We start from the raw sequence: 12,615 nt of genomic DNA on the forward strand, positions 1-12,615 counted from the left end.
GGATTTCTTGCAAATTGCGAATGCCCATTTTGGTCAAACGTACCCAAATAAGTTTCATTGTTGTGTTCCGTCAAACAGCTGGTGTACAGTTCTCCCAGTTCTCATTGACTTGTTATATTCCGGCGTCCACAATGGCTCCGGTGCGAGTATTTCCATGCTGTACATAGCATCCCCAGAGATGATGCTGTATTTTGATGACCAAGCTGGGTTGGACAACATCTTCACCATTCCAGGAGTCAACATACCATGGTGCTTAGAACGTCGTTTGTAAGCAAGCCGTTGCTTTACTTCATCATCTTTTAGTGTTGAAGAGCTCCTGATACCTGAACAATGATTACATTCACTTTGCATATGTACTATGATATAACAGACAACAGGTACACTGTAATGTAATACAAAACATGTGTACTCTAACCTAAGATGATACCATAAATCCTGTACAGTAACACGTGGCATATATAACCTGCAGTGTGAGTGAGTGAGTGAGTGAGCATGGTTTTACGCCACTTTTAGCAATATTCAAGCAATATCACGACAGGGGAAGGAAAAAGTGGGTTGTAAACATTGTAACCATGAGGGGAATGGAGCCTGGGTCTTTAGCGTGACGAGAAGCTTCAACCATTGGGCTACCCTACCGCCCCCTGTAATGAATGCACGACATATATCCTGGACAGTAATACATAAAGGACCCTGTTGTGTATTAGACAATAAAAGTAGGAGGTGTTCTATTCTGGGGTTCAACTACAGGAACATGTACCATTTTGTTGGGTTGAGTTTCATCCGGCACTCACAGAGTCAGGCACCTAATCGCTTATGTTGTTATGACAGCACGTGTACGCTCACTACTGGTTGAGCATGTATTTCCCCGAGCTGGCATTCTGCCAAACACTTGAGTAGGGCAATATTAACGCCGTTTACCCGGCGGCGAGGCAGTCGTCTTCCTAGCTGCTACACAGTTGACTTGAACAATGGAGCTATCAACAGTTGTATTCTACAGTCTGCTGTTGAGCGGTATCAGAGGGGTATTTGTTGATGCCAGTTTGGCAGATTTGGCTACACGAGTTAGTCTGGTCGAAGGAGAGATTAATGCTTGGAAGCTCACAGCTGTTACGACTGACGCTAAACTGATCAACAAATTTAAGGTGTTGAAGTCGTCACTGAAAGAAGAACTGACTAGAACATTCCTCCCTCCATTGATAACGCCTCTCGTCAAACAAGCAATTACCGAAATTCTTAACGAAGACTATATTGGCAATATTATAAGTGCACAAGTCCTCGATGAAGTTCACATCCTCAAAGCCAATTTGCATAACACGAAGTCTCAACTAATTGCAGTAACGCAAGAGTTGAGACATGCTGAAAGGGAAAGAAACACTTATAGAAAGAGTCTAACAAGACTGCGAGGCAGGTTGACCAAAGACATCCGCGCATTGCAACGGCAGTTCAATCTGACTGTAGCTGACTTGGGTGATGCAAGGATGCTGAAATCTGAATTGAATCAGACCAATGATGATCTTTTTGAAACAAAGCAACAAATCACTGGTCTTACGGACGACTTGATGGCACTGAATAAGAATTGTTGTGGGGCGAAGCAAGAGATAAAAGAAAGTGATGTTAACACGACTTCGAACACGACGTATCCTGGAACTACAGCAGGTGAGTCTTTCAGTAAAGATTAGTCTCTTATCTTGAAATTCCAACCGGAAGATATGAGAATAACATTATTATTTGTTTGAACTGAAAGTTTACAGTCATACTGTATCCGTACTAAGTGTGTGTCTTCTGCTTTTGTCGGAGGTAAACTTTCTGTGTTTTATTTTGGAAACGTTTCATTTCCGAATATGACAGTGTTAAACTGCCATATGCATGTCCTGCATAGAGTTAATTGGGCGTGCCAAAATAGGGACAACCGTTGAGTTGGCAGGTAATGCCAACATAGGGCGTGCAATACATTTCGACATGTGATTAAGAGGTTTCCGTTTGTCTTTTGTACCTATTTTGTATACGGGACAGAGAGAGAAATTTCAGTTGCCGCGCGTGTTGCTGTATGTAACCTGATAAAACGTTACATACAGACCGTGCCATTCATTTTCTATTGATCTGTCCAAATTTTAATATAATTCGATCGAAGTGTTTCTATTACATAAATGGTTTTAATATTCAATCTGTACTATGTGGAAGTTACTCATATTCCGACGAAATCAATGAAAATATTGTAAAATCTGTACGTGACTATTTTACCATAACAGAACGATTTTTTACCTAATTGATTAATTATATAATGTCTTTTTCATTAAGTCTTTTACTCCTTTAATAGTGTGTTCTCTTGTCTGTACTCATGAATGTATATAAAATGTTTCCCATCGCATTGTATTCGGAGAGGTATTTTTATAGGCTTATAGCCTGTTTACCAATCCGTTCATTTAATAATGAATGAATATTGTTTAAATCACATACAGACCGTTCAGACATCAGACAGACTACAAACTGGCACAGACAGACACAATGTACCTAAGCCCTGTGAAGACCGGTACTTGAGTACTCAATATACCTAAGGAATTGCTTCGGGGCAGTGAAATCAACGACAGATGGCTTAGGGCACACGGGCGGTCGACAGACAGTAGGAGACAGTTGACAGACAGTGCGGGACAGTCGACAGACAATAGGAGACAGTTGTCATACAGTGCAGGACAGTCGACAGACAATAGGAGACAGTGGACAGACAGTGGTCGACATACAGTGGGAGACAGTCGACATACAGTGGGAGACAGTCGACAGACAGTAGGAGACAGTTGACAGACAGTGCGGGACAGTCGACAGACAGTGGGAGACAGTCGACAGACAGTAGGAGACAGTTGACAGACAGTGCGGGACAGTTGACAGACAATAGGAGACAGTTGACAGACAGTGGTGGACAGTCGACACAGCGGCAGACAGTCGACAGACACTGCGGGACAGTCGACAGACACTGCGGGACAGACAGACAGTGGTGGACACTGCAGGACAGTCGACAGACAGTGGGAGACAGTCGACACTCATGAATGTATATAAAATGTTTCCCATCGCATTGTATTCGGAGAGGTATTTTTATAGGCTTATAGCCTGTTTACCAATCCGTTCATTTAATAATGAATGAATATTGTTTAAATCACATACAGACCGTTCAGACATCAGACAGACTACAAACTGGCACAGACAGACACAATGTACCTAAGCCCTGTGAAGACCGGTACTTGAGTACTCAATATACCTAAGGAATTGCTTCGGGGCAGTGAAATCAACGACAGATGGCTTAGGGCACACGGGCGGTCGACAGACAGTAGGAGACAGTTGACAGACAGTGCGGGACAGTCGACAGACAATAGGAGACAGTTTTCATACAGTGCAGGACAGTCGACAGACAATAGGAGACAGTGGACAGACAGTGGTCGACATACAGTGGGAGACAGTCGACATACAGTGGGAGACAGTCGACAGACAGTAGGAGACAGTTGACAGACAGTGCGGGACAGTCGACAGACAGTGGGAGACAGTCGACAGACAGTAGGAGACAGTTGACAGACAGTGCGGGACAGTTGACAGACAATAGGAGACAGTTGACAGACAGTGGTGGACAGTCGACACAGCGGCAGACAGTCGACAGACACTGCGGGACAGTCGACAGACACTGCGGGACAGACAGACAGTGGTGGACACTGCAGGACAGTCGACAGACAGTGGGAGACAGTCGACATACAGTGGTGGACAGTCGACAGACAGTGGTAGACAGTCGACAGACACTGCTGGACAGACAGACAGTGGTGGACAGTCGACATACAGTAGTAGACAGTCGTCAGACAGTGGGAGACAGTCGACAGACAGTAGGAGACAGTTGACAGACAGTGCGGGACAGTTGACAGACAATATGAAACAGTTGACAGACAGTGGTGGGCAGTCAACACAACGGGAGACAGTCGACATACACGGCGGGGCAGTCGACAGACAGGCGATTCTCTGCTGAATGAACAGGATCTTGCAGACCTAACATAGAACAGTTATCGACAACGTGCATCATCGTCAGAAACTGTGGAGGGCCCGGACTGTACCTTGTTATATGATACCCCAAATCAACTATGAAACAATGATGCTAAAAACTAGATGTTAAGTGTCTGCAATATTATATCACAATATGTATGATGCCTGTTTGAGAGGCTAAGAAACACATGACTGTCACAGGGTACACGGACAGTGGTCACCGTGTGGGACATTTGTGACTTCTTGTGCCCCTGGTTACCATGCGGGACATTTGTCACTTCCTGTGCCCCTGGTTCCCATGCGGGACATTTGTGACTTCTTGTGCCCCTGGTTCCCATGCGGGACATTTGTCACGTTTTTGCTCGTTGTCCCAATGTGGAACGTATCAACTTTGTGTTTCCAGTTATCAAGATCATATTCGGTATAGATTCGTAAGTAGCAAATCTGTACGTTCAGAACTAAATCAGTTAACTAAACACTCTTGCAAGAGGAATAACTGACGACCAATATTGGAAACACAAAGCATATAAGTTACGATCATAAACATCTATGCGTCATTGTTATCAGTTTAGCCCAACAGTTAAAATACAGTGCACCCTGGTTATAATGCCCCCGGTTATAATGGCACCCTGGTTATAATGCCCCCGGTTATAATGCCACCCTGGTTATAATGCCCCCGGTTATAATGGCACCCTGGTTATAATACCCTGGTTATAATGCACCCTGGTTATAATGCCCCTGGTTATAATGCCCCCGGTTATAATGCCACTCTGGATATAATGTCATGTTTTTGCCAGAACGGATTTCCTTCCTATATAATACCCCGGTTATAATGCCACCCTGGTTATAATGCCACCCTGGTTATAATGCACCCTGGTTATAATGCCCCCCTGGTTATAATGCCACCCTGGTTATAATGCCCCCGGTTAGTCATGTAATCCCTGATAGGATAACACATGTGACAATAAACTTCCTGGCACCTACAAAAACAAGTCACCTGCAGTCCCCCAGACGCTGGCATTATCCAGACATTCAAGGCTCATTACAGGAGAATCAGCTCTGTCACCTTGTTGATTGCACAGGTCCTCTAACTGTCCTACCTGGTTATAATGCCACCCTGGATAAAATGCCATATTCTCTCCTGGACAAACGGTGGCATTATAACCAGGGTATACTGTACATCCCACGACCCCGCCCCTTTTCAATAGAGGCAGTCGGAACCATAATCTTATGCAACTCGAACATTTATACTTAGAGTCACCCCGCCATTGACCAACCACCCAGGACTCGAACTTATTTCGTCAGGCTGGACCACCATTACAATGTAATCGTCACACTTCCCATGGTCGCCCCTTCACCCCATGTACAGCTCCAGTAATGAGGCTACATATGTGGGGCAAGCGCTGCATATCTCATCTTATCATATACCCATGTACAAGTCCAGTAATGAGGCTATATATGTGGGGTAAGCGCTGCACATCTCATCTTATTATATACCCATGTACAAGTCCAGTAATGAGGCTATATATGATCTCATCTTAGCATATACCCATGGGGCAAGCGCTGCAGATCTCATCTTAGTATATACCCATGTACAACTCCAGCAATGAGGCTATATATGTGGGGCAAGCGCTGCAGATCTCATCTTAGTATATACCCATGTACAACTCCAGCAATGAGGCTATATATGTGCGGCAAGCGCTGCAGATCTCATCTTATTATATACCCATGTACACCTCCAGTAATGAGGCTATATATGGGGCAAGCGCTGCAGATCTCATCTTATTATATACCCATGTACACCTCCAGTAATGAGGCTATATGTACACCTCCGGCAATGGGCAAACGCTGCATATCTCATCTTATTATATACCCATGTACACCTCCAGTAATGAGGCTATATATGTGGGGCAAGCGCTGCTGCAGATCTCATCTTATTATATACCCATGTACACCTCCAGTAATGAGGCTATATATGTGGGGCTATATATGTGGGGCAAGCGCTGCAGATCTCATCTTATTATATACCCATGTACAGCTCCAGCAATGAGGCTATATATGTGGGCAAGCGCTGCAGATCTCATCTTATTATATATACCCATGTACAGCTCCAGCAATGAGGCTATATATGTGGGGCAAGCTGCAGATCTCATCTTATTATATACCCATGTACACCTCCAGTAATGAGGCTATATATGTGGGGCAAGCGCTGCAGATCTCATCTTATTATATACCCATGTACAGCTCCAGCAATGAGGCTATATATGTGGGGCAAGCGCTGCAGATCTCATCTTATTATATACCCATGTACAGCTCCAGCAATGAGGTTATATATGTGGGGCAAGCGCTGCAGATCTCATCTTACATTACATCAAGATCAGCTGGTGTGTGAAGATCATTACGTTTACCCCCTGGATGTCTAACCTCGGTCTAGCTTGACCACGGTTGCTGCAAGCTAAATATTATTATCGCTGACATTATGTCTGTTACGAATTTCCTTATATTTTACGATGCCGTTATAATTGTACTGCATTTGAAGTTTGTATTTCAACTCTGCTGAAATATTTCTGAACCTCTTCTGGGTGAACTTTACAATGGACACCTGATGAGACTCAAACTGGTTTCGTCATGCCACAGAGCCTTCATGTCAGACCTGTCCAACACATTATATTTTTGTGAACACGTATTACGAGTTTTGTGACACCAACAATCGGTGACTTAGGGAAGTATCCAATATGTCTATGACATATGTTGTGATACGTAAATTCTACGAGATGCAATTGTTGTCCATGCCATACCATAGGTAGCACAAAGAATGATTAATTAGGAATATATACTACCCATCAAAAGTTTAGACTCACTAGTGTAAATGTAGTCACTTATCTCAGTCAACTGTTCTGAACTAGATTTTACAAGATATTCCATAAGGTGCTGTTTACACCTGTACTGGTGTATCGTAAAACGAATTCGTAACGTAGAAAAGATTATTGTCACGAGTTCAATAAATGATGAAACTCGGTGAAAATTGGCGAATTCTTAACAAAACCTTTCACCAAAACGCAGCTGTACACATGCACGATATTTGTACATGCTTTTCAGCAATTTGATGCATGATATGGTGCGATTCATCTGCATAAATTGTGTAGTTGTTACCCCAAGTTAGTGGAGAAATTCATCTTCGACGTAACCATATATATATTCATATATATAGTGAGTGGTTTTAAGTAGTATATGTTGTAATATGTTGCTTTCATCGGATAAAACCGGAGGGCAAACATGACTCGGATAGACATATTTCCATACAGAATTGTTGGTCAGTAAGCAGTCGAGCGCCAAACGTTGACATTCTCCTAACCAGACACGTCATAGTGACGTCATAGTTGGCAGCTTTGCGGTCGTGGTATCGCCAGTCAAGGCATTTCATAACTAGCAGTGAGATGTGTCGCTCGTTTTAGGACGTGATTGGTGGGTAAGTTCTCAGTTTCTGCTTTTAAACTGGTTTAGGAATTGATGAACTAGTGTAAATGTATATTGTATACAACTGCTGTAAAGCAGTATTAATGTTCTAGGAACCAAGTGCTTGCTTTTACACAATGTGTACACCCAAACGTTTGTTTAGCCTGTCACCGGGCGGGGATGAAGGAACGTCTGTATAAATAACGCACGGTTTCACTGATAGGCTTGTTATATTTGTAACATATGTTATATTTGGGATTACATTTTGTTATATTTGATCAAATTATGTGCTTGTAAGTTTCATCCTTTGAACTGATAACATTTACAACTGTCACGGAAGATTTTCTGAAATTATTAAAAATCTGTTCAGTCAAGTAACGGATGTGTGTCATGTGCATATCTTTTGTTCTGCGTCAATAAATACCTTCATTGCATTGAAATACATACCCCATCACGCGACCCAAAGTATCAGCATAATGGTGAAGGCTTGTAGCTTGCTCTTTTAACACTGAAACCATAATGTGGAACACATGTATTTCTGTAACACTTCAAGAATATGCCATGGAATGTACAGCAGCTGGCCATAAGTGAGTCATCATTAGTGAAATTTCCATAGACTTACATGTTAATTAACTGTTGCAAATATAATTTTCATAAATTCAGTAGAAGTCATTTTATTTTGACATTTTGCAAACATAATATTCTTTCATCTTTCCGTTGATTAGTTATCGATTGACACCTGATTATACACCATAAATACAACATAATTTTAATCTATCCCATGGACAGCCATGTTAAACCTGATTGGTATGTCTAATATATGTCGTGTAAATAGTTGCAGTTTTCGTAATAATCACTGGAAAATTTAATGGAAATTATGTGCATGTAGCGGAAATGATTTTCCAGCTGGAAGTTAGATCTAAGTATTGAAAGCAATTCGACCGAAACTAAACTGATGAAAATTATTCTTGCATTATTCTTTCACTAATGATGACTCACTTATGGCTATCTACCGTAGATTATGGAAGGGCATATTCTTGTTATTTCTAACACTGAAACAGACGGAATGTCAATCACTCGGTCAGCCGACATTTCGATCTTTACCACCACACACTGCCACGTGTCTGTACCCTTGTTGTTTATCAAAGCACAATGCTTCCAACAACAAGTACGGCTGTGTCAGCTACAGTTTCCGCCTCAGATAGTAGTGTGAGAATTACACTTCCGCCGTCGCTCGGTATGCTGACATTTTGTGAGTGTTTCACAGAGTTTGCCTGACACAAATTACAACTGTGTTGCAAAAACACCGAGTAAAGTAACCATGCTGCCCTTCACACTGCGTGATAAACACTGAGGTGTAATCTGCTTCACATTAGATTTTACGGAATTGACTAAAATAACATGTACATTAAACAGGGAACGTGGAGTGGGGACATCAAGGAAAGGCATTTTTGAATTCCAGTCACGGTTAATGAATTCAAACCAAACAGGTCATTCCATAAGGGGGAATTATGAGTAGGTATAAGTGCAGATGATTTTGTTTGTTTATCTATTTTTTTTCTTTCAGTGTAATAATGTGAATAATCATGTAATTCATGAAGTTTGAAGTCCCCGTAGAATATACTCGCTTCTAACCTAACCCTAACCCTGTAGGCGAACAGATTCTTTAGTTACACCGTTCATGTTTATATTTCAAAACAAAATAACAATCTATTCACTTACAGCATTTCAACCAAGAGGAGCATCTCAGCTGTTAGCACAGTCATTGTACAGCTTATTACATTTTCAGATTAATACTGTAATAATAACTTTAGGAAGTGTTCTGGGGATTTTTCCTGCAGAGATACGCGGTCTTGATGAACAGGTATCTCAATCAAATCAAACCATATATATTTGATACCTCTGCTATAACAGATGTATTTGGAATTTATCCATTCATAATATTGAAAGGCAAAACATGTGGAAAGGTGAAAACTGAGGCCAGTAGTAGAAATGCTTATGTGCTGTGTACAGTTTTCTGATCAACATATTCACTGTTTCAGCCTCGACTGACCCGAGCCCGAGCAAGACGGTTCCACCAGTGCCAATGACGACCCAAGACTCTGATCTACCGGGTAGGTGGGATGAAGCTCAGTCCTTAATTCTTCCTGCATTTAACAGACTGATATATACCCGTTGAGATTCTGACTTGAGGGATGGGTCTCACCTATGGTATCGGTCGACGTTCATGTTGTCAATCACAGGATTTCAAACTGTAAAATCTAAATTTAGGAAGGGTTACTCTTTTCCTGCATAGACACGTGGTCTCGATGAAGAGTTATTTCAGTCAAATTAAACCATATATATTTAATACGTCTTCCATAAGAAATGTATTTAGAATTTAATCATACATAATATTGAGAGGCACAACGTATGTGGAAAGGCGAAAACTGAGGCCAGTAGTTATAATGTATGTATAGTTTTCTGAATAAAATATTCCCTGTTTCAGCCTCGACTGATCCGAGCCCGACCAAGACCGTTCCACCAGCGCCAGAGACGACACAAGACTCTGATCTATCGGGTAAGTGGGAGAATCCAGCAGGCCGGAAGCTATAAGTCCTTAATTCTTCCTGTATTTAACACGCTGATGCATATACCTGTGGAGATTCTGAGATGAGTCTCGCCTATGGTATCGATCGACAATCATGAACCGGGTATTTATGCTGAGGTCGCCATCAGACAGCTGGAATACTGCTGAGTGTGGCGGTAAACAACAAACAAAACACTGTGACATAAACCAACGTTATATCTTATGACCCCAGAAAAACCAAACAACAGTTGTACTGACATTATCAATGTTCAACAAACATCAACACTCTCCAGTCGTACACAACTATTGCTACAACTTCTGGCTCTAACAGAAAGTTCTGTACTAAACACACCATCCATAATTCCAGAAACCACATGTTGACATTCCCGCCATGTTGTATTGTTGTCAGCCATGATGGAATTGTTTAAACGATGTAGCAATGTCCCAGTCACGTATCACATGATGAAAACATTGTAGATGTGTGACGAAGATGTCTGATGTACACAGTTTACTTTGTGTTGCAGCGACTCCATCACCAGCAGCAGGCCGCCGCCTCTACTCCGCCAGCGAGGACGGTGACCTGGAGAGTGAAGCGGATCCTGGCAGCGGGTCACGTGGACATCAACACGACGAGAGGAGAGACAGCGCAGGAAGGACCGGTGATGGCGGCAGCATATAAAGGACACAGCGATGTGGTGGAGTTCCTGGTGGGTAGAGGGGCTGATGTGTCGCTGGTGGACAGTAACGGTTGGAACGTCCTTCACTTGGCCTGTTATGGTGGAGACCTGAAGATCGTGAAGCTGATCCTGTCACAGAACGTGCTGGACGTCAACGCCAGGGACAACCGCGGGCGGACAGCGGTCGGCATGGCGAGACTCTGGAGACATCAGCGAGTGGTGGAGTACCTGATGTCACGTGGTGGACACTGAAGTCGGTGTTGGTGTGGACAGTGACGGTGCACATGTCGTTACTGACACTGACGAGGTGTGTGCCGTTCACGTTGTCATGTGCCACGATTCAAGTGATTACCTTTTTTTCGTTTTGAATATAAATAAAACTTGTTGAAAGTATTTTCAGACATTTTGTCATTTGTTGTGTTTGGAACCTCGCGTGATCAGGTAAGAAAATTGTGAAGTGAGTGTAAACATAAACGGTGAGTGATTGTACGTAAACGTCGCTTGTCTTAACATTATTCTGTGTTAATTTTGTTCCGAGAATATCACAAATTGTGAAACCGACAACAACAAACTGTTTGTTTACATGTCGCTGCACTCTGTGACCTCAGACTGACCCAGCTGACATGGCGCCATTTTTACAGTGACAGTGACGTCACACTGCTGGTGACGTCACAGATATACACTGAGGTGCCCGGCCGTCTTCTCAGCCAGATAGGACATAGAGCGGCGCAATGCTGGCATCGTGCCATGCAACACAAGCAGTATTTGTCAAATACCATGTGTCGGTATCGTTCAACAAAGGAAGAATGGACATCTGTAGCTGATTACTGCTGGATTTTAACCCTTTTGATGTCACTTTCTTCAGTGACTATACACACAATATACAAAATATAAACTTAAAACAATCATCACTCAAATCATCTCGGCTGTATTAACCCAATGGATGCCAGGAAGACAAATATTTCCATTCGCGGCATCGATTACTGTATTATATGATGCAAATGTAAATATGGGATAATTACCCGTTGAACTGAACTGAAAAATAGTCTATTAGTCTTTATTGGTATGTGTTTTTTTATCAAATCGCCAGTGATTATTCTGGAAAACCGCCTTTACCCTGAAATCGTTTAGATCAAACGCTGAAGTGAGAGCTTTCCGTCATATTTTAGAGTGTTTACAGACTTATGTTTATATATAAAGAGAGAGCTGGTCATGAGACGCCTATTACATCACATATATTTAACACTCAGCTGCAACACACACGTCCCCTGAATTCCTCATACATTTTTAAATCAAATGACTGATGGTCTTTGTCACCAGTTCAAATAGTGTTGCTGATATTAACCCCCTGGATGCCGAGTTTTTGTTTTTTGGGGGGACACACAAGTCTGAAAAGTGAACGCTATGCGAAAATCGAGTTGGCGCGGCCCTAAATCTACCTTAGGCAAGACACCTGCACAGTAATGTAGAATATCTAATTAAGGTCCCTCTCTGATGTATCCGTGAAGATCCGGGGTAGAATTGGTCATCGGTAACCCATGCTGGTCGTAAGAGGCGACTAACAGGATCGGGTGGTCCGGCTGGCTGACTTGGTTGACATGTGCCATCGTATCCAATTGCGTGGATCGATGCTCATACTGCTGATCACTGGGTTGTCTGGTCCAGGCTCGAGTATTTACAGACCGCCGCCATGTAGCAGGAACACTGGTGAGAGCGGCCTTGAACACCATCCAACTAACCAACCAACCAACCAACCAATCCTATCCGATGGGATAAATTCAAATACTGACTGTAGATACTAAGCCTGCTTGAAAAATAAACACTGCTACGAAATTTTGTTACAAAAAACACCAAAAACATTAACTGTCTCTAACAAAAGCACTGCTCGACTATATTTGT

The 12,615-nt window shown here is 42.5% G+C and overlaps 1 protein-coding gene across 1 annotated transcript in view; it reads left to right on the top strand.

Moving 5' to 3' along the window:
* The first annotated feature begins 934 nt into the window (after positions 1-934).
* The window catches only part of LOC124265100, a 41,191-nt gene continuing 29,510 nt past the window's right edge, over positions 935-12,615 (top strand). Inside the window, exons 1-3 of the mRNA XM_046699890.1 lie at positions 935-1,656; positions 9,513-9,584; positions 9,959-10,030. Coding sequence (XP_046555846.1) covers positions 969-1,656; positions 9,513-9,584; positions 9,959-10,030 — 832 coding nt within the window. The 5' untranslated portion in view covers positions 935-968. The remainder of the gene's footprint in view (positions 1,657-9,512; positions 9,585-9,958; positions 10,031-12,615) is intronic.

Source organism: Haliotis rubra, unplaced genomic scaffold, assembly GCF_003918875.1.
Source record: "Haliotis rubra isolate DU_JTF1 unplaced genomic scaffold, ASM391887v1 Scf96, whole genome shotgun sequence".
Classification (NCBI taxonomy): Eukaryota; Metazoa; Mollusca; class Gastropoda; order Lepetellida; family Haliotidae; genus Haliotis; species Haliotis rubra.